This window comes from Callorhinus ursinus, unplaced genomic scaffold (genome assembly GCF_003265705.2).
Source record: "Callorhinus ursinus isolate GAN/ISIS: 27379988/994484 unplaced genomic scaffold, GSC_fseal_2.0 scaffold10, whole genome shotgun sequence".
Taxonomy (NCBI): Eukaryota; Metazoa; Chordata; class Mammalia; order Carnivora; family Otariidae; genus Callorhinus; species Callorhinus ursinus.
Window position 1 is genome coordinate 78,750,940 of NW_027397072.1, and position 27,513 is coordinate 78,778,452.

General features: G+C 36.4%; 1 protein-coding gene across 13 annotated transcripts in view; it reads right to left on the minus strand.

The window, feature by feature from the left end:
* Positions 1–27,513, minus strand: part of TSGA10 (testis specific 10) — a 135,927-nt gene that overhangs the window by 50,577 nt on the left and 57,837 nt on the right. For all 13 annotated transcript variants that reach the window (XM_073897841.1, XM_073897844.1, XM_073897840.1 and 10 more), the window contains 4 exons: positions 23,624–23,679; positions 22,367–22,535; positions 18,881–18,991; positions 7,584–7,769 (listed from right to left, as the gene is read on the minus strand). In XM_073897841.1, the coding sequence (XP_073753942.1) occupies positions 7,584–7,769; positions 18,881–18,991; positions 22,367–22,535; positions 23,624–23,679 (522 nt within the window). The remainder of the gene's footprint in view (positions 1–7,583; positions 7,770–18,880; positions 18,992–22,366; positions 22,536–23,623; positions 23,680–27,513) is intronic.

Genomic DNA, 27,513 nt, shown 5'->3' on the forward strand with positions numbered 1-27,513 from the left:
TTCATGGAAACCAATGAGCACGAAAACATATTGGTCTAAAACTTATGGGATACTGCATAGCCATCCAAGCCTCACTCAAAAAAATAGAAAAATCCCAAATTCATCAACTAACTTTACACCTTAAAGAACTGGAGAAAAAGCAACAAATGATGCCTAAGCCATGCATTAGAAGAGAAATAATTAAGATCAGAGCAGAGATCAATGAATTAGAAACCAGAAACACAATAGATCAGATCAACGAAACTAGAAGCTGGTTCTTTGAAAGAATTAATAAGATTGAAAACCACTGGCCAGACTTATCCAAAAGAAAGGAGAAAAGACCCAAATTAATAAAAGTATGAATGAAAGGAGAGAGATCACGACTAACACCAAGGAAATAGAAACAATTATTAGAAATTATTATCAACAACTATATGCCAATAAATTGAGCAACCTGGAAGAAATGGATGCCTTCCTGGAAACCTATAAACTCCCAAGACTGAAATAGGAAGAAACTGAATAGGCCAATAACCAGTAACAAGACTGAAGCAGTGATCAAAAAACCTCCAAAAAAACAAGAGTCTAGGACCTGATGGATTCCCTGGGGAATTCTACCAAACATTCAAAAAAGAAATAATACCTATCCTCCTGAAGCTGTTTCAAAAAATAGAAACAGAAGGAAAGCTTCCAGACTCATTCTGTGAAGTCAGCATTACCTTAATCCCCAAACCAGGCAAAGACCCCATCAAAAAGGAGAATTTCAGACCAATATCCCTAATGAATATGCATTCCAAAATTCTCAACAAAATCCTAGCTAACAGGATCCAACAATACATTAAAAGAATCATCCACCATGACCAAGTGGGATTTATCCCCAGGATGCAAGGGTGGTTCAACATTCACAAATCAATGTGATAGAACACATTAATAAGAGAGAGAAGAACCATATGGTCCTCTCACTTAATGCAGAAAAAGCATTTGACAAAATACAGCATCCTTTCCTGATTAAAACTTTTCAGAGTATAGGGATAGAGGGAACATTCCTCAATTTCATAAAATCCATCTATGAAAACCCACAGTGAATATCATTCTCACTGGCTGTTCCCTTAAGATCAGGAAGACGACAAGAATGCCCACTCTCGCCACTATTGTTCAACATAGTACTAGAAGTCCTAGCAACAGCAATCAGACAACAAAAAGAAATAAAAGGCATTCAAGTTGGCAAAGAAGAAGTCAAACTTTCCTCGCAGATGACATGATACTTTATGTGGAAAACCCGAAAGACTCCACCCCCAAATTACTAGAACTCATACAGCAATTCAGTAATGTGGCAGGATACAAAATCAATGCACAGAAATCAGTTGCTTTCTTATACATTAACAATGTAACTGTGGAAAGAGAAATTAGAGAATCAATTCCATTTACAATAGCACCAAAAACAGTAAGATACCTTGGAATAAACCTAACCAAAGAGGTAAAGGATCTATACTCCAGGAACTACAGAACACTCATGAAAGAAATTGAAGAAGACACAAAAAGATGGAAAAACATTCCATGCCCATGGATCAGTCAGAAGAATAAACATTGTTAAAATGTCTACACTGCCCAGAACAATCTACACTTTCAACGCCATCCTGATCAAAATACCAACGGAATCTTTCAAAGGGCTAAACAATCCTAAAATTTGTATAGAGTCAGAAAGATCCCAAATCACCAAGGTAATGTTGAAAAAGAAAAACAAATCTGGGGGCATCACGTTGCCTGATTTCAAGCTATATTACAAAGCTGTGATCACCAAGACAGCATGGTACTGGCACAAAAACAGACATATAGACCAATGGAACAGAATAGAGAGCCCAGAAATGGACACTCAACTCTATGGTCAACTAATCTTTGACAAAGCAGGAAAAAATATGCTTTGGAGAAAAGACAGTTTCATCAATAAATGGTGCTGGGAAAATTGGACAGCTATATACAGAAGAATGAAACTCAACCATTCTCTTACACCATACAGAAAGATAAACTCAAAATGGATGAAAGACCTCAATGTGAGACAGGAATCCACGAAAATCCTAGAGGAGAACATAGGCAGTAACCTCTTCGACATCAGCCACAGCAATTTCTTTCAAGACATGTCTCCAAAGGCAAGGGAAACAAAAGCAAAAATGAACTTTTCAGACTTCATCAAGATAAAAAGCTTCTGCACAGCAAAGGAAATAGTCAACAAAACAAAGAGGCAACCCACAGAATGGGAGAAGATATTTGCAAATGACACTACGGATAAAGGGCTGGTATCCAAGATCTATAAAGAGCTTCTCAAACTCAACACCCAAAAAACAAATAATCAAGTCAAAAAATGGGCAGAAGACATGAACAGACACTTCTCCAAAGAAGACATACAAATGGCTAACAGACACATGAAAAAATGTTCATCATTATTAGCCATCAGTGAAATCCAAATCAAAGCCCACATTGAGATATCACCTTACACCAGTTACAATGGCAAAAATTGACAAGGCAAGAAACAACAAATGTTGGAGAGGTTGTGGAGAAAGGGGAACCCTCCTAGGTTGTTGGTGGGAATGCAAGTTGGTACAGCCACTTTGGAAAACAGTGTGGAGGTTCCTCAAAAAATTAAAAGTAGACTTACCCTATGACCCAGCAATTGTACTACTGGGCATTTACCCCAAACACAGATGTAGTGAAAAGAAGAGTCATATGCACCCCAATGTTCATAGCAACAATGTCTACAATAGCCAAACTGTGGAAGGAGCCAAGATGCCCTTCAACAGATGAATGGATAAAGAAGATGTGGTCCATATATACAATGGAATATTACTCAGCCATCAGAAAGGATGAATACCCAACTTTTACATCAACATGGATGGAACTGGAGGAGCTATGCTAAGTGAAATAAGTCAAGCAGAGAAAGTGAATTATCATATGGTTTCACTTATTTGTGGAACATAAGGAATAGCATGGAGGACATTAGGAGACGGAAGGGAAAAATGAAGGGGGGGAAATCAGAGGAGGAGACATACCATGAGAGACTATGGACCCCGAGAAACAAATTGAGGGTTTTAGAGAGGAGGGGGGTGGGGGGATGGGCTAGCCTGGTGATGGGTATTAAGGAGGGCACGTATTGCATGGAGCACTGGGTGTTATACACAAACAAGGAATCATGGAACACTACATCAAAAACTAATGATGTACTGTATGGTGACAAACATAACATAATAAAAAAATAAAAATAAATTTAAAACTTTAAAAAAAGAGATAACTACGGATACAAAAATTCACAATAAAATACTAGCAAATACTGAACCCAATAACTTCTTAATAAAATCATTCACCACAATCAAGTGGGATTTATTCCTGGGTTGCCAGGGTGGTTCAAAATTTGCAAATTGAGCAATATGATACACCACATTAATAAAAGAAAGGATAAGAACCATATGATCACTTCAATAGGTGCAGAAAAAGCATTTGACAAAGTACATCCATTCATGATAGAAAAAAAAAAACCCTCAACAAAGTAGGTTTAGACAGAACATACCTCAGCATAATAAAAGCCATATACAAAAAAAACAACTAATCTCAATGCGGAAAAACTGAGAGCTTTTCCTCTACGGTCAGGAAAAAAGATAAGGATGTCCACTCACACCACTGTTATTTAACATAATGCTGGAAGTACTAGCCACAGCAATCAGACAACAAAAAGAAATAAAAGACATCCAAATTGGCGGGACAGAAGTCAAACTTTCACTATCTGCAGATGACATGATACTCTATAAAAAAAACCCTGAAAGACTCCATCAAAAAACTGCTAGATGGGCATTAAAGAGGGCACGTGATATGATGAGCACTGGGTACTATGCTGAACTAATAAATCATTGAACACTATATCAAAAACTAATGCTGTACTATACCTTGGCTAACTGAACTTAGATTTAAAAAAGGGAAAAAAAACCACTAGAACTGATAAACAAATTCAGTAAGGTCACAGGACACAAAATCAACATACAGAAATCTGTTGTATTTCTATACACCAACGATGAAGCAGCAGAAAGAAACATTAAAGAATCAATCCCATTTACAAATGCACCAAAACCCATAAGATACCTAGGAATAAACCTAACCAAAGAGGTAAAAGACCTGTACTCTGAAAACTATAAAACACTAATGAAAGAAAATTAAGATGACACAAAGAAATGGAAAGACATTCCATGCTCATGGATTGGAAGAAAAAATATTGTTAAAATGTCTATACTACCCAAAACAATCTACACATTTAATGCAATCCCTATCAAAATACCACCAGCATTTTTCACAGAGCTAGAACAATCCTAAAATTTATATGGAACCACAAAAGGCCCCAAATAGCCAGAGGAATGTTGAAAAAGAAAACCAAAGCTGGAAGCATCACAATTCCAGATTTCAAGTTATACCACAAAGCTGTAGTGACCAAAACAAGATGGTACTGGCACAAAAATATGACACATAAATCAATAGAACAGAATAGAAAACCTAGAAATGAACCACAGCTATGTGGTCAATTAATACTCAACAAAGTAGGAAAGAATATCCAATGGGAAAAAGTCTCTTCAACAAATGGTGTTGGGAAAAGTGGACAGCAACATGCAAAAGAATGAAACTGGGACATTCTCTTACACCAAACATAAAAATAAATTCAAAATGGATTTAAGACCTAAATATGAGACCTGAAACCATAAAAATCCTAGAGGAGAACACAGGCAGCAACCTCTTTGCCACGGGCCATAGCAGCTTCTTTCTAGATAGGTCTCTTGAGGCAAGGGAAGCAAAAGCAAAAATAAACTATTGGGACTTTATCAAAATAAAAAGCACAGCAAAGGAAACAATCAACAAAACTAAAAGGCAATCTATGGAATGGGAGAGGATATTTGCAAATGACATTAACGATAAAAGATTAGTATCCAAAATATATAAAGAACTTAGAAAACTCAATACCCCAAAAATAAATAATCCAATTAAAAGGGGGCCGAAGATATGAATAGACATTTTTCCAAAGAAGACCTATAGATGGCCAACAGACACATGAAAAGATGCTCAACATCACTCATCATCAGAGAAATACAAATCAAAATTACAATGAGATATCACCTCAAACCTGTCAGAATGTCTAAAAACAACACAAGAAACAAGTATTGGTGAGGATGCAGAGAAAGGGGAACCTCTTGCACTTTTGGTGGGAATGCAAATTGGTGCAGCCACTCTGGAAAACAGTACAGAGTTTTCTCAAAAAGTTAAAAATAGAGCTACCCTAAGATCCAGCAATTGCACTACTAGGTATTTACCCAAAGAACACAAAAATACTAATTCAAAGGGATACATGCACCCAATGTTTACAGCAGCATTATCTACAATAGCCAAATTATGGAATAGCCCACATGTCTTCTGGCTGATGAATGGATAAAGAAGATGTGGTATAAGGGCACCTGGGTGGCTCAGTTAAGTGCCTGCCTTCAGCTCAGGTCATGATCTCAAGGTCCAGGGATCAAGCCCTGCTCTGGGCTCCCTGCTCAGTGGGGAGCTTCTCCCTCTGCCTCTCCCCCACCTAGGCTCATGCTTGCACTCTCTCTCAAATAAATAAATAAAATCTTTTAAAAAATTTGGGGGGAACATTAATCCCAGATATCAAGACTTAACATAAAACTATAGAAGCTCCAAGGATTTATTGTTGGCAAACAGATAAAATGACCAATGGAGCAAAACAAATGGAAACAAAGTAGACAAAGTAGACATAATTCAGTGAATAAAGGATGGTGGATATCCATCCACAAAAACAAAAATTACATCTCTATTTTAAACCATACACAATTCAATCTCAAGTGGATTAAAGATCTAAATGTGAAGGGCAAAATTTCACATACTTCTAGAATTTTAGAAGAACTTTTAAAATATAAGAAAATATCTTTCTGGTCTTGGGATAGTAAAGGATTTCTTAAAGAAGACATAAAAACATAAACCATATGGGAAAAGACTGATGATAATTCTGAAAGCATGAGAATATAAACAGAACCAGGTCTGGTTCTGTTTATATTGCAAGCACAGTGAAAAAACAAGCCACAAAGAGAGGATAACTATAGTATCTTTAAAAGGAATATTATCAAGAATATATAGGTAATTCCTATAAATCAATTTGAAAAAGATAAATAACCTAATAGAAAAATGGGCAAAATTTACAAAAATTCATTCAAGAGAATCAAGAGAAAATTTTATAGAGGAGGAATTCCAAATGGCCAAAAAAGATAAAAGGATCGCCAATTTCATTTGTAATCAAGGAAACAGAAAACAGAACATATAGAAAAAAATGCAAAAGTCTGAACACATCAAGTATTGATTAGTACTTGAGAAAATAACAACTCCATGATATCTGGTGAAAGGGTAAAACTGTAGAGAGCATTTTGACAATACTTAGAAGAGTTAAAATTGCCCATATCTTGGATCCAGGTATTCCACTTCTGGGCATAAACCCAGAGAAATATATACCCAAGGAGAAATCTAAAAGATGCAGCATTTTATTACAGAAAATGTGAAGATAATTAAATTTCCTTTAATATGGGAATGAATTTTAAAAATAAAATATACAATGACTACAGATGCAACTGTTTGGATATATACTGTAGGTATGAAAATAGATAAATTTCAAAATTATAATATGGAGCAAAAAGTCAAACTGCAAATGGATATCTAGAGTATCACTTAAAAACTTAAAGCACACAAAACATTATACATAATGTATGGGTAATAAATATGTAGAAAAAGTATAAATACATACAAAAGAGTTACAAAAGTGACATGAAAGTTATCCAGGCCAACCATTAGGGAGGGAGGTGGGGAAAGGATGAAGAGTTTTATCTGTAATATTTTGTTTCTTTACAAAGACAGTCTTGAAGCAATATGGAAAAATCCTTCAACTAGGGAGATGGGTATATGTGTGTTATTTATATTACTTTTTTTTAAAGATTTTATTTATTCATTTGAGACACAGAGATACAGAGAGAGAGAGAGCATGAGCAGGGAAAGAGGCAGAGGGAGAGGGAGAAGCAGGCTCCCCAATGAGCAGGGAGCCTGATGTGGGGCTCGATCCCAGGACCCCGGGATCACGACCCAAGCTGAAGGCAGATGCTTAACCATCTGAGCCACCCAGGTGCCCCGAAAGTTATCCAGGCCAACCATTAGGGAGGGAGGTGGGGAAAGGATGAAGAGTTGTATCTGTAATATTTTGTTTCTTTACAAAGACAGTCTTGAAGCAATATGGAAAAATCCTTCAACTAGCTAGGGAGATGGGTATATGTGTATTATTTATATTACTTTATTTTTAACTTTCTTAGTATGTTTGAAATAATTCCTAATTTTTAAAAATGCTAGATTATTCTAGTTGTAGGGCAGTTAATAGATTAAAGCGGAACCAGAGTGGATATAGGACAACAGTTAGTCTACAATTCACAGTATATATATTTAAATAATTTAAATGTTTATTTATATATTTATGGAATGCCAAACAAAACTCTTTTAACAATGATGCAGGATGTCCTACAAGTATATTTTCCCAAACTTACCTGCTCGACCTCTCTGTTGAGAGAATCTACTTTTTCTTTTAATCTGTTACCCTCTGCCTCAGCAGTGATAAGTTCTAATTTGAGGGTATTGTTATCTGCCTCTGCTTGACGGGCCTTATTTTCCCAGTTTTCGGCATCTTCATTGGCTTTTCGGAGTTGATCCATCATTTGCCGGTTCTCAGATTCCTAAAAAGCAAATCTTAGGTATTACTTTAAAAGATGTAAAATGGTCAACATATGATGCAAATTAAACATTACTTGCCAGATCACTGGGAATTTATTTGCTACAGGATCATTTAGAACTTAACCTCAAGGAATCCTATCCATATGCAACTTAGAATGTTGGGCATCCTGTAATTAACAAAAGGGAGTGGGACCAGGATCTGCCCTGGCTCGAGTCACACTTACCCATCTAGTAAAGTTAAGCTGTTTACTCTTATCTTTAGAACCTGGATGAATATGTTCTTATATTTGCTTTTGTTCAAACAAAATCCTTCATTGCCTCCTTTCCCTATATATTTGTTTACTCACTACTTACTGGTCTGGTTTTTCAGTCTCTGCCTTGGCCTAACCTTTTATATCTGTGGATTCCCTTGTTCTTGACCACTTTTCTAGGTTGTACTGGCCACAGAATTTCTGACTGTTTACATATCTCAAGCATCAACTTCTGATAATTCTGTTGGTTTGGCACATTTCCTGTCTAGCTCCTGCCTTTCATTCATAACCCCAACCTTAATTTTCTCCATCATGGACTATTCTATGATTCACTGTTCTAATAACTTGTCTAAAATTACTAAGAAGTAAAATACCAAACCTATGCCAATAAACACTGTTCATAAATATATAGTCATAATGGGCATTTGATATAGAACATTTTTAAAACCTTAAAAGGTCTATCATGACAGATTGACTAAAGTGGGATCTTATTTCTCTCCCGTTTTTTAAGATTTTATTTATTTATTTGAGAGAGAGGTGTGTGTGTGTGTGTGTGTGTGTGTATGTGTGAGGGGAGGGGCAGAGGGAGAGGGAGAGAGAGAATCTCAAGCTTGACTCAGGGCTTGATCTCAGGACCCTGAGATCATGACCTGAGTGGAAACTAAGAGTTGGTCATCTAACTTACTGAGCCACTGTGGCACCCCCAGGGGATCTTATTTCTAAAGGGAAACAACCAGCTCCACAAATGATATACTATATTGAGTAATCATTATGAGGCTATTTTTGAAAACGTATTTTAGTAAAATGGTTTGGCCAATTCATTCTTAAAATGTCATTATAATTTTGGTAATTAATTAAAAAGGTACTACATCTCTTTCTCTTTTTCTCTCCTACCTGTTAATAAACACTGAATATCTCTATCAGAACCATAAAGTGATCAAATTGCAATAAGCAATGTCTCACCATTATAAGGCTTTCAAGTCAGATTTTCACCAATATGGTTCATCAGGAGCCTGGTTGAAATTCAGTTAATATCGCCACCTTGTGGTTTGGTTACCTATGACTAATGTAAAAGATTTTTGCCAAGTCTGTAGTTAACAAGTTAACATACTATACTACTGCATTGGCTTTCAAGATTCAGATATTCTGAATGTGCCACTATAAATCTGATGTGTTTTCCATTATCGTACTAAAAATAACAGTTGTGTACAAAGTGTGTACCTCAGAGGTACAGAGTACAGTATACACTACCATCAATCTTCACCCTCTTAACTTTCTGTAGTACTCACTGTCTATACCAGTCGCTTAACACTGCCTTACAGCTTTACGCTGTTAGGTATGGATGTCCAGTCTCCCCAATAACATTCTGAATTCCTCGAAGATAGAAGCCATTTTTTAAAAATTACATTTAGTTTTCTGACTAAAATATGAACCATTTTTTATATTAAATGAGTTTGGGGACTCCCAGGTCATGTGGTTCAAAGTTTCAGGAGTAAAAATGATTGTTATTAAATGTCTCTTCTGGCCACCAAATACCTAGTGCACGTCCCTCTGGGCAATGAGAGACCGTATTTTCCCCTTTTTGTATCCACTCAAAGCAGCCAGAGCATTGTGGGGCCCAAGACAAGCAACATTTTAAAGAAAGTGAAACTATTCCTTGGTATTCTCCAATTCCCTCTTTCAGGATCTGTTTACCTCTTTCTGGTGCTGCCCCCACCTCTGTACCCCACAGCTCCCTCTCATCTATGACTGGGCTCATTACAATACTCCCCCACAGCAAAGCTGGGACTGCCTCAGCTGGAATCCTATGTACTACCTGACTGAATTATGGATACAGCCTCTCCTAAATGATCTCCCTTTCTGATTTTGTTACCCTTCTGATTTATTCTTGCCAACATTACCAGAATGATCTTTCTAAAATGCAACTCTTCAAATAATTTCTGTGCTCATGTTGTAACAAAAGATTCCTGAAAACAGAATTCAAACAAGTCCTTCTCCCCCTGTATTATCACCACCTACACACTCCTCTCTAGCTGTAGAACCTACTCTTTTCCCCCCTTACACTTTGCTCATGTTTTCTCCACTGCCTGGGGTGCCATTCTGTTTCCTGTTTGTCATGTCTGGGACCTCAGCACCTAGCATACTACATACTGAATGAATGAGTGAATGAATCAAGTATTCAACAATTCTTAATGGACCTATGGTTTGTTCTCTCAAGGGACTGCCTGGATCCACCCAGTTTTGTGTGAAATGAAATCTCTTTTAAAAACCTCATACTAGCCTCAAGACATTAAAATAGAGCTAGCTACCCTAAGACCCAGGAATTGCACTAATAGGTATTTACCTCAAAGATACAGATGTAGTGAAAGGAAGGGGCACCTCTACCCCAATGTTCATAGCAGCAATGTCCACAAAGGCCAAACTATGGAAGAAGCCGAGATGTCCTTCAACAGATGAATGGATAAAGAATATGTGGTTCATATAGACAATGGAATATTACTCAGCCATCAGAAAGGATGAATACCTACCATTTGCTTCGACATGGATGGAACTGGAGGGGATTATGCTAAGTGAAATAAGTCAAGCAGAGAAAGACAATTATCATATGGTTTCGCTCATATGTGGAACATAAGGAACAGCACAGAGGACCACAGGGGAAGGGAGAGAAAACTGAATGGGAAGAAATCAGAGACGGAGATAAACCATGAAAGACTCTAGACTCTGGGAAACAAACTGAGGGTTGCAGAAAGGAGGGGGGTGGGGGGATGGGGTACCTGGGTGATGGATATTAAGGAGGGCTCGTGTTGTGATGAGCACTGGGTGTTATATTCAACTAATGAATCGTTGAACACTACATCAAAAACTAATGATGTATTATATGCTGGCTAATTGAACATAATAATAAAAAAAAGTATTAAAAAATGAATGATGTATATGTTGGCTAACTGAACATAATAAAAAAAAAAATGCATTCTTTTCCTGAAAACAAAACCAAACCTCATACTAGGATGCTACCAGCTGAAAGCAGCCTGATGTGTGATGTCTGAAAATACAATTCCACAATCTAAAAGCCCCAGTCTCTAATGGTGGCATTTCAAGTAATGTGACAGGCTAGGGAGAAAAGGGGAAGTGTCTAACACTGACTAAAAGCTTAGTACATTAAATGTTCAGATGTTCATTTATTTATATTCTACCATCTTCCAGAATATACTTAAATGATTCACTATGCTAGGTCTATTTTACTTTCTTGGGCCTTCTTTTCAATTACAGATGGGCCACTGAGACTCAGAGAGGTTGACCGGCACACATAAGTCCATGTTATTAGTGAGAAGAGGGGTCAGCCCTATCTGATTTACAGTATTATGTTGCTGGCACCTTAAAATCAAGACTTGTAGGAAACCATCTGCTTTGCCAATGTAAGGCTGCTGCCTTACTGTCTTACTTGCAATATAGGAGTCCTCAGAATTTCTTCTCTCTCAAGGTCTTAAATAGTCTTATACATACCAAAAATGTTCAAGAAATTATTGTAAACTGTTAATAAATGAGATGTTAAATAAAACAAGGAAAACAGTTTGGGGGGGGTGGAAAGTTCCTATTAATGGTTTGAGTGGTATGTAGGGAACACTATACCTATTATAGTAATCAATCCAACTACAGTATTTTATTTTTTTATTTAAATTCAATTAGCCAACATATAGTACATCATTAGTTTCAGATGTAGAGTTCAGTTATTCATCAGTTGCATATAACACCCAGTGCTCATCACACCACGTGCCCTCCTTAATGCCTACCACGCAATTACCCCATCTCCCCACTCACCTCCCCTCCAGCAACCCCCAGTTTGTTTCCTATAGTTAAGAGTCTCTCATGGTTTTTTCTCCCTCTCTGATGACTTTTCAGTTTTCCCTCCCTTCCCCTATGATCCTTTGTGCTGTTTCTTAAATTCCACATAGGATTGAAACCATATAATTGTCTTTCGCTGATTGACTTATTTTGCTCAGCATAATACCCTCCATTTCCATCCACATTGATGTAAATGGTAACTATTCATCCTTTCCATGTATTCCATATATACCAATATTCCATATATACCACATCTTCTTTATCCATTCATCTGTCAATGGACATCTTGGCTCCTTCCACAGTTTGGCTATTGTGGATACTGCTGCTATGAACACCGGGATGCAGGTGCCCCTTCAGATCACATTTGTATCTTTGGGGTAAATACCCAGTAGTGTAATTGCTGGTTCATGGGGTAGCTCTATTTTTTTTTTAAAGATTTTATTTATTTATTTGAGAGAGAGAGAATGAGAGCCAGAGAGCACGAGAGGGAAGAGCGTCAGAGGGAGAAGCAGACTCCCTGCTGAGCAGGGAGCCCGATGTGGGACTCGATCCCAGGACTCCAGGAACATGACCTGAGCCGAAGGCAGTTGCTTAACCAACTGAGCCACCCACGAGCCCGGGGTAGCTCTATTTTTAACCTCTTGCGAATCTCCATTATGTTTTCCAGAGTGGCTGTATCAGCTTGCATTCCCACCAACAGTATAGGAGGGTTCCCCTTTCTCCACATCCTTGCCAACATTTGTTGTTTGTTGTCTTGTTAATTTTAGCCATTCTGACTGGTGTGAGGTGGTATTCATTGTGGTTTTGATTTGTATTTCCTTGATGCCAAGTGATGTGGGGCATTTTTTCATATGTCTGTTAGCCATTTGTAGGTGTTCTTTGGAGAAGTGTCTGTTCATGTCTTCTGCCCATTTCTTGACTGGATTATTTGTTTTTGGGTGTTGAGTTTGAGAAGTTCTTTATAGATCTTGGATACCAGTCCTTTACCTGTAGTGTCATTTGCAAAAATCTTCTCCCATTCCATAGCTTGCCTCTTTGTTCTGTTGACTGTTTCCTTTGCTGTGCAGAAGGTTTTTATCTTGATGAAGTCCGAAAAGTTCATTTTTGCTTTTGTTTCCCTTGTCTTTAGAGATGTGTCTTGAAAGAAGTTGCTGTGGCCGATTTTGAAGAGGTTGCTGCCTATGTTCTCCTCTACGATTTTGATGGATTCCTGTCTCATATTTAGGTCTTTCATCCATTTTGAGTTTATCTTTGTGTATGCTGTAAGAAAATGGTCCAGTTTCATTCTTCTACATGTGGCTGTCCAATTTCCCCAGCACCACTTGTTGAAGAGACTGTCCTTTTACCATTGGATATTCTTGCCTGCTTTGTCAAAGATTAGTTGACCAGAGTTGAGGGTCCATTTCTGGGTTCTCTATTCTATTCCATTGATCTATGTGTCTGTTTTTGTGCCAGCATCATACTGTCTTGATGATTACAGCTTTGTAATATAGCTTGAAGTCCAGCATTGTGATGCAACCAGCTTTGGTTTTCTTTTTCAATGTTCCTCTGGCTATTCGGGGTCTTTTGTGGTTCCATATAAATTTTAGGATTGTTCTAGCTCTGTGAAAAATGCTGGTGGTATTTTGACAAGGATTGCATTAAATGTGTAGATTGCTTTGGGTAGTATAGACATTTTAACAATATTTGTTCTTCCAATCCATGAGCATGGAATGTCTGTCCATTTCTTTGTATTGTCTTCATTTTCTTTCATTAGTGTTTTATAGTTTTCAGAGTACAGATTTTTCACCTCTTTGGTTAGGTTTATTCCTAGGTATCATGGATTTTGGTGCAATTGTAAATGGGATCAATTCCTTAATTTCTCTTTCTTCTGTCTCGTTAGTGTGTAGAAATGCAACTGATTTCTGTGCATTGATTTTATATCCTGCCATGGTGCTGAATTCCTGTAGGAGTTCTAGCAATTTTGGGATGGAGTCTTTTGCATTTCCACATAAAACATAATGTCATCTACAAAGAGTGAGAGTTTGACTTCTTCTTTGCCAATCTGAATGCCTTTTATTTCTTTTTGTTGTCTGATTGCTGAGGCTAGCACTTCCAGTACTATGTTGAACAACAATGGTGAGAGTGGGCATACCTGTCATGTTCCTGACCTTAGGGGAAAAGCTCTCAGTTTTTCCCCATTGAGAATATTTGCTGTCGGCTTTTTGTACATGGCTTTTATGATATTGAGGTATGTTCCCTCTATCCCTATACTCTGAAGAGTTTTAATCAAGAAAGCATGCTGTATTTTGTCAAATGCTTTTTCTGTGTCAACTGAGAGGATCATATGGTTCTTATCCTTTCTTTTATTAATGTAATGTATTCACGTTGATTGATTTGTGAATGTTGAACCACCCTTGCTGCCCAGGAATAAATCCCACTTGGTTGTGGTGAATAATCCTTTTAATGTAGTGTTGGAGCCTATTGGCTAGTATCTTGGTGAGAATTTTTGCATCCATGTTCATCAGGGATATTGGTCTGTAATTCTCCTTTTTGGTGGGGTCTTTGGTTTTGGGATCAAGGTAATGCTGACCTCACAGAAGGAGTATGAAAGTTTTCCTTCCATTTCTATTTTTTGAAACAGCTTCAGAAGAATAGGTATCAGTTCTTTATAAATTGTTTGGTAGAATTCCCCTGGGAAGTCTTGCAGCCCTAGCCTCTTGTTTGCTGGGAGATTTTTGATTACTGCTTTAATTTCCTTGCTGTTTAGCGGTCTGTTCAGGTTTTCTATTTCTTCCTGTTTCAGTTTTAGTAGTTTATATGTTTCCAGGAATGTGTCCATTTCTTCCAGATTGCTTAATTAGTTGGCATATAGTTGTTTATATGTTCTTAAAATAGTTTGTATTTCCTTGGTGTTGGTCATGATCTCTCCTCTTTCATTCATGATTTATTTGGGTCCTTTCTCTTTTGTTTTTGATAAGTCTGGTAGGGGTTTATCGATCTTATTAATTCTTTCAAAGAACTAGCTTCTAGTTTCATTGATCTGTTGTACTGTTCTTTTGGTTTCTATTTCACTGATTTCTGCTCTAATCTTTATTGTTTCCCTTTTCCTGCTTGGTTTAGGCTTTATTTGCTGTACTTTTGCTAGCTCTGTCAGGTGTAAGGTTAACTTGTGTACTTGAGACTTTTCTAATTTCTTGAGAAAAGCTTGTATTGCTATGTACTTCCTCTTAGGACCACCTTTGCTGTATCCCAAAGGTTTTGAACAGTTGTATTTTCATTTTCATTTGTTTCCATGAATTCTTTAAATTTTTCTTTAATTTCCTGGTTGACCCATTCATTCTTTAGTAGGATGCTCTTTAACCTCCAAGTGTTTGAGTTCCTTCCAAATTTCCTCTTGTGATTGAGTTCCAGTTTCAAAGCATTGTGGTCTGAAAATATGCAGGGAATAACCCTAATCTTTTGGTACCAGTTGAGACCTGATTTGTGATCCAGGATGTGATCTATTCTGGAGAATATTCCATGGGCACTCGAGAAGAATGTGTATTCTGCTGCTTTAGGATAAAATGCTCTGGATATATCTGTGAAGTCCATCTGGTCCAGTGTGTCATTCAAAGCCCTTGTTTCCTTGTTGATCTTCTGCTTACGTGATCTGCCCATTGCTGTGAGTGGGGTGTACTATTATTGTATTATTATCAATGTGTTTATTTAATTTGGTTATTAATTGGTTTATGTGACTGGCTGCTCCCAAATTAGGAGCATAAATATTTATAATTGTTAGATTTCTTGTTGGATAGACCCTTTAAGTAAGATGAAGTATTCCTCTTCATCCGTTACTATAGTCTTAGATTTTAAATCTAATTTGTCTGATATGCCCAGCTCTCTTTTGATATCCATTGGCATGATAAACGGTTCTCCACCCCTTCACTTTCAATCTGGAGATGTCTTTAGGTCTAAAGTGAGTCTCTCATAGACAGCATATGGATGGGTCTTGCTTTTTTATCCAATCCGATACCCTGTGTCTTTTGATTCAAGCATTTAGCCCATTTATATTCAGAGTAACTACTGAAAGATATGAATTTAGTGCCATTGTATTACCTGTAAATCCCCTGTTTCTGTAGATTGTCTGTTTCTTTCTGGTCTATGCTACTTTTGGGCTCTCTCTTCACTTACAGGATCCCCTTTAATATTTCTTGCAGGACTGGTTTAGTGATCACAAATTCTTTTAGTTTCTGTTTATCCTGGAAGCTCTTTATCTCCCCTTCCATTCTGAATGACAGCCTTGCTGGATAAAGTATTCTTGACTGCATGCTTTTCTCATTACCCTGAATATATTATGTCAGCCCTTTCTGGCCTGCTAGGTCTCTGTGGCTAGGTCTGCTGCCAGTCTACTGTTTCTACCATTGTAGGTTAAGGAGCTCTTGCCTCAAGCTGCTTTCAGGATTTTCTCTTTATTTCTGAAATTTGCAAGCTTCACTATTATATGTTGGGGTGTTGATCTATTTTTATTGATTTTGGGGGGCATTCTCTCTACCTCTTGGACTTGAATGCCTGTTTCCTTCCCCAGATTAGGGAAGTTCTCAGCTATGATTTGCTAAATATACCTTCTGTCTATCTCTCTCTCTCTCTTTCTTCTTCTTCTGGGACCTCAATAATTCTAATATTGTTTCGCGTTATGGTATTGCTGACTTTTCAAAGCCACCCCTCATGGTCCATTAGCTGTTTTTCTCTTTTCCTCAGCTTCCTTCCTTTCCATTATCTTGTCTTCTATGTCACTGACTCTCTCTTCTGCCTCATTTACATTAGCTGTTAGAGCATCCAATTTAGATTGCACCTCAGTTAAAGTATTTTTAACTTTGGCCTGATTAGATTTTATTTCTGCACAAAGAGATTCTCTAGTGTCTTTTATGCTTTTTTCAAACCCAGCTAGTAACTTTATAATCATTATCCTGAATTCCAGCTCTGACATTTTACTTATATCCATATTGATTAGATATGTGGCAGAGTATTACCTCTGTTTCTTTCCTTTGTTTTGAATTCCTCCTAGTCATTTTGTCCAGAGAAGAATGAAGAGAACAAAATAAAAAATATCAACCATCACCCAAGCAAAATACACACTAGACACAACCAAAGAGGTCAGAATCCAAAAAAGAAAAGAAAAAGAAAAAAAAGGGGGGGAGAATATAAAATCCCAGGTGGATAAAACAGGGTGATCCACTTTGTCCTGGGTGTATTTTGGTCTGTTTGTTAGAAGACACTAAATCCCAAAATTGTAAAGAAAGCAAATTTATTTATATATATACACACACACAAAAATTAAATTGAATACAATGAAAGGAAGCCAAAAATGAAGAATATATCTATAAAATATAAATGTAAAATGAAAGTTAAAGAAGACTTAGAAACAAAGAGTTGATAAAATAAGAAACTAGTTGAAAAGGAAAAAAAGAAAAAAGGAAAAGGAAAATTTTAAATTGAAAGATAAAAGAATCATGAGAAAAAAACCCTCAAATTCTATATATTTTTCCCTAGCATTGGAGTTATGCAGTACTGCATGGTTGGTAAACTTGATACTCCCCTGATGTTTTGCTGGTCATCTGGGGGAGGGACCTGCTGTGCTGATTTTTCAGGTGTCTTTGCCTGGGCAGAGTTGCACCACCCTTTGCCAGGGGGCTGGGCTCAGTGTAAGCTGCTTTGGGTTCTTCTATGTGGCTTTTGTTCCCTGAAAGCTTTCTGTGCCACTTTAGAGGATGAAACTAAAAATGGCAGTGCCCTGATCTCCAGCCCTGAAAAATGGTGGCCCCCTCTCTTCATTAAACCCTCAGGGAAAAGCAGTCTTCACTTTTCAGTGCACCAACCTCTGCAGACTCCTGCTGTGTGCACCCATACCAATCCTCCTGTGGAAAGGAGGGTCGCCACAGGCCTGCCACTTGCAGGACTCCTGCATGAAGAGCAGTTGCCCCATCCTGCCAGTTTGTGGTTTATGGCAAACTGAGCTGCAAGCCCACTTCCAGGCTCACTAACCATAGCCAGTTTCCCCGCTCTAATGCTTGGGAACTCTGCCAGCTCAGGCACCCCCGTTCTTTCTGTGACCCCAGGGATCCTGAGACCACACTATCCCATCCAGGATTCTGCTCCACTTTGCCACATGAGCACCTTTCAGGCAGGGGCATCTCTCAGTGGGGCAGACTTCTAAAAGTTCCAATTTTGCATTCTAGGGCTATATCACTTTCTGGTAGCCAGTTTATAGAGGCTCCCTCCCCCTGACCATTTATTGTACTATATATCTCCTCCGATTCACTTCTCTGCACCTCTTCCTTACAAAAAGTGGTCACTTTTCTATTTGTAGAATTCCAGAAATTCTTTTCTTACATCTCAGGTTGAATTCATAGGTGTTCAGAATGATCTGAGAGTTATCTAGCTAAATTCAAGGGACCAGATGAAATGAGGACCCCTACTCTTCAGCCATCTTGCCTCCCTCTCCCAACTACAGTAGTTTAGATAATATTTTACCAAATGGGCTTACCTAACATCCTTGGTCAAGCTATTACATGGTTGCCACACATATACCCAGATTCATTTGGTATTATCTGATGTATGCTACAGGTGTCTGGTCAAATGGTTACTAACAGAGAAGTATGGAGCAGAGCCATCTACTCTCAGGTCCTAAGAAATAGATGGTCCCATAACAAGGTGATCAATTCTGATCTGCTACACAATCAGGTGGAGCCTCTTTTGTCAAAGGTTTGTAAACTGAAAACTATATTTTTCAAATATAAGTGATTCTTATCCTTTATCCTTCATCCAATTAGCAGGATTCTACTTATCTAGAATAGCTGAGTGGCAAACTAAAAGTGACATATTCTTGAGTTACCTTTCTGGACATTGGTGACATTCTAAATATAGAGTCAACGCATCATTGTCAACACGAAAATATGCTATGTATTAAGGAAAGACTTGATTCAGCTGTCCCTATGATCAATAACTTTAGCAAAATCTCTTAGATGTTATGAGCAAAAAGGAAAAAATTATATACATACTTCAGATTTTAATATATTCTTCAGCTTGTTAACCTCCAAATTAGTATCTTGGACCTTCTGCTTTATGTCATTAAGTTCATTGTGCGTATCATTCAATTTTTTAGACAGGGCCTATAAGAAAAAGATAGCTAAACTTGACTACAAAAAAGTAAAAAATTGCTCTTTGTCAAAAACCACCATAAATTTTAAATGTTTGTAATAATGATAAATGAAAGTTAATATACCTAATATACAAAACTCATAAAAACCCCCAAACCCAAAATCTTCATGCCTTTTAATATCACACTCTTTGCCTTAAGACCTTGCAACTCCTTCCAGTGAGTAGAAGTCCATTAACCACACCTCTATCTAAATTTGCCTTCACAATTTGTTTGGCTAATGGAACAATAAACAATATAACACAAATATAGGCTTGAAAATTATTTCTTTATTGGGACTTTCTTTTTGCTGCTTTTGGAAATACTGCAACTATTACCATGTGAATAAATCTGGGTGAGGCTGTGGGATAATAGGAGACATGAGGCCCAACATCCCACTAGGGAAAAAAACAAAACAAAAAACACAAAAATCAAAATAGTAAATGAGCGAAGAACCCAAGCAGACAATTCACAAAAAGGAAGCACAAGTAGATAATACTTGAAAAAAGTTAAAATTTACTAGTAATCAAAAAAAAAGTTTTTAATTTTTTAAAATGTTAAATTTTTACATATTAATTTTAAATTTAAATAATTTTTAAAATTAAATACTATTTTGCCTATCAAATTAGTGAAGAATTAAAGTTATTCTGTTATAGCAAGAAATAAGCATTTCCATGTACCTTGGAGTAAACATAAATTTGCAAAAATCAAATCTATGATCTGCTATCTGCTATCTATAATCTATTTCAAGAAACATTTTTAAATGCTCATAAAAAAAGGAAAGACAAATATGTTGCTTGTCGAAGGTGAGACATAGATACTTAAGTACTCACTACCTTTGAAAATGTCCACTTAGAAAGGTTTTTTTTTAATTTATAAAACAAACCTCATAAGCTTTGATTTGATTTGAAACTAAATCGAGTAAAATTTAACATAAAGAATGTTCACTAAGGCATTATTTGTTATGGTGACAATATTTATTCACATTAAGTGAACGATGCAGTAAATAATAATATCTACATAGTGGTATAACCACATGCAACATTATGTATCTATGAGAAATATTTAGAATAATTTTTAGTAACAGAGGAAAATGTTCATCTATATTTTGTAAAAAAGTAAGGATAAAACACTAAAAATATTTCATCCCAATTTGTTAAAAATTGTGGTTTTGAGGATAATATTTTTTAAAGGCTTCTGCTTTCCAAATTTTCTATGATATGGGTTCTAAACTTGTGGTCCACAGAAGGGCCTATAACTCAAAGGAAAAAACTACTATTGAACAAATGTAAATTGTTGTAACAATTTTTTTCTGATTATAAAAAGTGTTTATGAAGTTTTAACAAAGCAGGGTAGTGCTTATGATGTCACAGTAAGCTAATAATAGCTGTAAGATATTTATCCAGTGATTATGCTGGACACTCTGATGAGTGCTTTCTAGGCATGTTCTCATTTGCTCTCCATTTTTACATATATAAACTGAGATTCAGGGAAGTTAAATGATATGATCACCCAGACAGGCAGGAGATTCAAACTCATGAGTCTTAAATACTCCAATCTACTGACTTATCATGTAGAAAAAAGGATGATTTAAAATGGCATGTTTTTTATCCCAGTTACATTAAAAAGTTCATGTAAATAAAAGTACAAAAAGTAGGGGTGCCTGGGTAGCTCAGTCAGTTAAGCATCTGCCTTTGGCTCAGGTCATGATCCCAGAGTCGTGGGATCGAGCCCCACATCAGGCTCCCTGATCAGTGGGGAATGTGCTTCTCCCTCTCCCTCTGCCTGCCACTCCCTCTGCTTGTGCTCTCTCTCTGGCAAATAAATCTTTAAAAAAAAAAAAAGTACAGAGGCGCCTGGGTGGCTCAGTTGTTAAGCATCTGCCTTCAGCTCAGATCATGATCCCGGGTCCTGGGATCGAGCCCTGCATCGGGCTCCCTGCTCAGCATGGAGTCTACTTCTCCCTCTCCTACTCCCCCTGCTTGTGTTCCCTCTCTTGCTGTCTCTCTCTCTGTCAAAAAATAAATAAAATCTTTTTAAAAAAGTACAAAAAGTATTTAAAATACATGGAAAATCAGTAAAAAAAAATATGTTAACAGTAGCTATTCTGGGTGGTAAAAAGGAAAGTGTTTAATCTAGTTTTTCATAAACATAAGTTACATTTACCTTTAGCCTATTTGCTCTAACTATGAGTACACAAAAGTAGATACTATAAATTCATACCTTTGTTTTTATTGCTATACATTAACTTTAAAAAAAAACTTTTAGAATAGTTTTAGATTTACAGAAAAGTTGTGAAAATAGTACAGAGTCCCCATCTACCCTATGTTTGGTGTCTTCTTATATCAGTATGGTACATTTATCACCATTAATGAAACAATATTGATATATTACTAACTAAAGTCCATATTTTATGCAAAATTACTTCATTTCTGTCCCAAGATCCCATTATTAACTTTTTTTTTTATATTTTTTTTTTTTTTTTTAGGGGGGGGGGGGGGGGGGGGGGGGGGCAGAAGGAGAGGGAGAAAGAGAATCTCAAGCTGACTCCCTGCTGAGTGCGGAGCCCGACGTGTGCTCAATCTCACCTGGGCTCAATCTCACCACTGTGAGATCATGACCAGAGCCAAAATCAAGTCAGTCGGACGCTTAACTGACTGAGGCACCCACATGCCCCTCATTAACTTTTGACCACAGTATTTTAACATCTCGGCAATTTTTTTTTTATAATTAACAAAGCATTGCAGCTTTATATCTGTTTATGTAAATTAAAACTAAACACATTGAGAGTGACAGCAAGTGGGAGGAATCATTTAGACTAAGTCATTTTAAGGGGGGTAAGAAATCTTCCAAAAAGTTTTTAATGTTCAAATTAAAATAATGATATTGGAAATAAAAAGAGTGGATACACTGAAATATATTGGCTTAAAGAGGGAGTAATTATAAAAGAAAATTTCCCAAAGAATCACATGCTAGAGAGGACCAAAATATGTGGCATGGTCCATACACTCATACTTAAACAGAATAATAGTCCATCAAATAAATCTACCCCTCTCTCAAAAGTTTCTGAAGGCTTTTATCTTCCTTTGTTGATTTGTTCAAATATTTATTCTCAAGTAAGAAAGTACTTCCTAAGGTTTAATATAAATCTATTATATCACCACTCTCTCTAATACTTCATGTCTGAGAATCTCATTTAGAAATTATGTGACATATTCTGTGTAATAAAGTTTAAAAAAATGGCTGATTCCAAAGCCTGAGCTCTTCTACAAAATGAAATGAGGACTGTGTCTCAGAATAAAACAAAAAATTTTCTTGGAGGAAAAAAAGATTCTAGGTAAAAGTATACCTGGTTTTCTTGTTTAGCTTTAGAAAACTGTTCTTGGAGATTGTCATTCTCATGAGCCAAGATATCTCTTTCCCTGGCAATCTGAGCGAGCTCATCATTTGTTTCATCCAATTGCCGACGCATTCTGGAAATGTCTTGTTCACACATAATTAGGGCTTCGGTAGACTGTCTATTCCACAAATCATATAGTACATAAGAAGAGACATTTTACCAAAAACAGAATAACAAATTCTCATAAGACAGAAGATGGACAGTTTAGCCATGTTTTAACACATTTAAAATTTAAATATAGTTCACTGGAGTTTATCTCTGTTACCCACATTTCACTATAAAAAGGGATGCTAAATATACATAATAGTCAATGATTTGCTAAGTATTTCATAACTTCTGATGTTCAAGTATAAGAAAGCCTTCATCCTACCTCTAGCTGCTATAGCTTAGTCTTCTTTGCAGGTTCCTCGTTCTCTGTCCTCTGTCCTCTTAAAAATTAATGGTTCTCAGGGTTTAACTCTCAGCCTCTCCTGATTCTTCTCGCTCTACCCCTTCTCTCAGAAAATCCTATTCATAGCATGGCTCCCAGCCCCATCTTCAGAAGAGTCTGAAATCTCATCTCTACCTCAGCCTCTTCCTTAATACTCCAAACTCATATTTAACTGATTACTAGACATATCTACAAGAAAGTCTCAAAGGCTCTTCAAATTCAGAGGAAAATCAGATGTTTCCACATACTTTCATAATGTCCAGTATTCATCCCCAGCCAGAAACCTAGCATTCTCCTAGATTCTTCCCCTCACAAGCACCTCACTCCTCTGTCTCTCAACTCATCCACCCCAATCTATCATCATCTCTTTGGCCTGGGTAATCTTTCTAACACAAAACTCTCCCCAATTTTTTAAAAATGATTTCTTATTGTCCAAAAGATAAAACCACGACTCATTTGTCTACACCACAGGCCTCTGCCTAGTTAGCCCTTCCTTCCACCACTTCTCTTAACACTTTGGGTTCCAACACACTCACCTACTTGCCACTCAAGAGGCTCTTGAACATGATCTGTGGTTCTTTACTATTCTTTTTACCTTTACTTGGCTAACACCATACTTTCTTTTACTTCCCTAGACAGACTTATGTCTCCTTTCAATATTAGAAAGTTATCACCTCATATGTAACACTAAGCCCCTTGTCTCCTACTATCTTTATACCTAACATAGTACTTTGCCCCCAAGAAGTGCTCAAATTCTTGTTGAGTGAATGATTTACCTTGATGCCTGTTCCATCTCAGCAATGATATTCTTCATGCCTGAAATGGTCTTTTCCTTCAAAAATAATGTAAGTATTAAATACAAAATTATTTTAAACAATTTCTCTTAAAACTAAATGAAGAAAAAGAAATCCTCCCTTTTTGATTCCCATTTGGTTTTAAACATTTACATTCTCTTCTTCTTTTCTACACTTTAAAAACTAAAGCATATATGTCAGTGTATTTGTACTGGATAAAAAGATTATGCTTATTGAAGACTACACTTATGTGCATTGATATGAGATCAATATAGTAAATATTTTGTTAAAATATTTTGTGTAGTCGCCCAGCAACACAAAGACCCCATAAGCACCCTGTTTTTGTTGGCAAACCAGTGGTTTGGCATTGAAGTGTAGTATTCTGGGAACAGAATTGATTCACCTCCTCACTTCTCCATGTTGTAAAACCCAGGAAAGTGAATCATGTAACACTAATTTAAGTTCTGAGCAATAATAACTTTGATCAAGTAAATTATTTATATTAGTCATCAACACCATCTTCAAAAAGCTATTCCAATGGAATTACTTATAAAAGTATACTATTAATTTTAGGTCTGAGCTAATAAAGGGATAAGCATTAGGCCTAGAGCAAAGACATAAAAAATAAACTACTGACATTCTCCCTTTTCAAAGGTGTGGTAAGGGAGAATTAATGGAATCAGTTAAGGCTCAAGGTGTGACTATCTTAATGCCATCAATAACATCCCTCTACCTCCTCCTTTTAAAACTCTCATTGATCCTGAACTAGTTACAGATAACTATACACAGATACTTAGGGCTACATTAGACCTAAAAAAAAAGGTAGGAAAATTATTCTTTCACTAAAGAACTACATTTCATTTGCCCTTCTAATTTTCACTTGCCCTTTGAATTTTCAAATCCTTGTTACCAAGTAGCAAGCTGAAAAACTAAACCCATATTTCCCAACCAGTTCTGTTCCTTTTCTTTAGAGAGACAGTTTAGGGGTGTGTGTGTGTGTGTGTGTGTGTGTGTGTGTGTGTGTGTGTGTGTGTGTGTGATCTCCCTTTGTTCATGTGCTTCTCTTGAGCTATTTTTAGCTCCAGTTTCCCATTCTGCTTTCTGGTAGAATGGTGCAGAGTCCACATCTGCAAGTAACGGATATCGGGGTATAGTTAAAATACATATTAGCAAAGCAGTTAAACCCCTTTAAGAAGCACAAGCCAATAAAGAGAAAATACTGCTTAAAATGGAATATTTACACAGAGTTTTGAAATATAACTTAATACATTTCTAAATAAATTCTAAAAAACTAACTGAACTTCTAGTGTTTCTGAAAGCCATTACTTGGTTAAACTTTAAATATGGTTTATAAGTCTATATAGGACTTCGTTTATCAGAAAAAATTTATATTGAAAATAAGATTCTCTGAGAACATTGTAAAGCATCTGGACAATAAAATTACTGGGTAAAATCTAATAATATATCCTCTTACCCTATTTTTCTGTTAATAAGACCCTAATACCATCATTTCCCAAATTGTTGAAATCTATGCCATCATTATCAATTTAATATTCCTTATACAACCTCAATATGCTTATCCAGAGACACAGACTCAAGTTAATTATTAAAAAATTCAATGTGAAAAGGATGGTCATAAATCTACTTAGAAAAAAGAAACAAACTAAAATGTTATACAAATAGTTCTGTCTCTTATTATTCAAAAGTATGTGAACTTGCTATCAAGTTTTCTAACTTTAATTGGTAGCAAGTAGTAAAACATCTTTTTAAAACTATGATTACCGGAAAAAAATTTCCCCTTATGCACTATAATGTAGGCTTTTCCCATAGTAATCTGTTTATGTAATCACCAGATTAGACTGTAAAATTACTGCTTTTTACTGAAGGGTATTTATAAATTCAGCTCTGAAATATCATTGTAGAGAATATCTCCTCTCTTGAATGTCTAACAGTTTTAAAAAGTTATTTTCCCTTCAGAGGATGGATGTGTTTACATTCATGATCTTATTTTTTTTTTTACATTCATGATCTTATATGAAGTTCTTGATTTTGAAATGGACTTGCAACTCAATATTCCTGGTGAAGAAAAAAATAATGTTGGCAAGTTAGCAGAATTGAAGAAACATGAAATATTAGAAACAGCAGAGGAAAATGATTCAGAAATTTCTAAATAATTTGTTTCTAAGTGTTAGTGTTTTTAAAGAAAATTTTATCAAACTTTCAAAAAGTGTTCTGAATAAAACCAGAAGTAAAACTCCACTCTCCCCAAAACCCAGAAAATACCAAAAATATTAAGGCATAATTATGAAGTAATGAGTCAGCCTTTTCAACAAATAAACCAAAATTTACTATCTCATGAACTTGGATAGCAAGATTTCAGTTGTGCTCATGATTCCCAAATCTATTAACTGCACTTCAACTTTCTCTCCAAACTTAAAAATCAAGAGCCTATGAATATTTCAATTGTGTGTTCCAAAGACATGTCAATAATCGTCCTAAGCCTGTTTTATTTGTTTCCTAGTTCATGCATAGGAACTATTCATGTAGTTCCTAAGTCAGAAAGCATATCTTGTCAATCTTCCTTGAAAGATCTATTTCTCTTACAGATACTGCCACTATCCTAATAAAATTCTTATCATTTTACTTGTAGCTGGTATCCTTGTCACTATTCTCATTTCCCTATAGTCCATCCTTAACACAGACTAACAAGTGCCAGAATATTTGTTTCAACATAAAGATCTAATTGTGACACATCATTTACATTATTTCAATGATCCTCTATATCCATGATGATAGAGTCTAAATATTACGTGTATTTCTATGATTTGTTGCTTAACCATCCCATCTCATCTTTTGCCCCCAGCCCTGCTCCCATACTGACCTCTCTTCAAATTCTCTTATAAAAGCCACTGGGCTTTCATAGAAGCTGCTTTACCTGTCTGGATCACCCTTTCTCTGACTGTCCCCTTTGTCCTAATCTTGTCCTCGCTATACCTAGTCATCACAGGGCAGTACAGGCACCATCACTTCCTGGAAGGCTCTTTAGATCTTTTTCCTCCCCTAATCCAACCCCAGGGCTGAATTAGGTATGTTTCTGCCTAACTCCATTTGCACATTGTGTACATATTGCTATGGCATTTAGCACATTGCATCATGATCGCATCTTAATTTATCTTTCTCCCAATTATACTGTAGCCTTATGGAAGGCATACCCACTCATCCTCAGTTTCTAACATTATACGTGGTACATGTCAATAAATGTTTGTTGAATGCATGGATGGATGGATGGATAAATGAATTAATTAGATCCCTTAGAGAGGGAAAAGACCTTATTCCAATGATGCTGCCTTTGCTTAAATCATTTGTGGAAAACAGTTTAGGAATTGTCTTCAGAATTGGTTTATGAAATAGAAAAGGGTATCAATATTTCCCGGCCTTTTTGGCAACACCTGTGTTAGCATTGTTTGAACAACAAAAAATGTGGGATGGAGATTATCATCCGTATTTATTCACCAGCTACATATGATCTATTCTCAAAGGCTGCGGATGATGCAAAAATATGCTCCTAGTTTTGAGCACAATTACAAAAGGCAGTGTTAATGTACATATTGCTTCCTAGGGTGGCTGCCTGAAAATATAAGCTCTCGTGTTCTTTTAAAAAGAAATCAGTCTCACTGCTTTATTACCATGCTTCATATTTGGATATCTGAATTAGTTATTGTCGTGAATGTTAATCACAAATTTATGAGAGAAAATCAATTTAAAAATATTAGCTGGTAGACTTGAACACATAGCTCCCAAGACTATCTTGAAATATTTCCAAATCAGATTCTATAGTTTTAACTCTCTAGAAAAAACTTTTTGAGAAAATC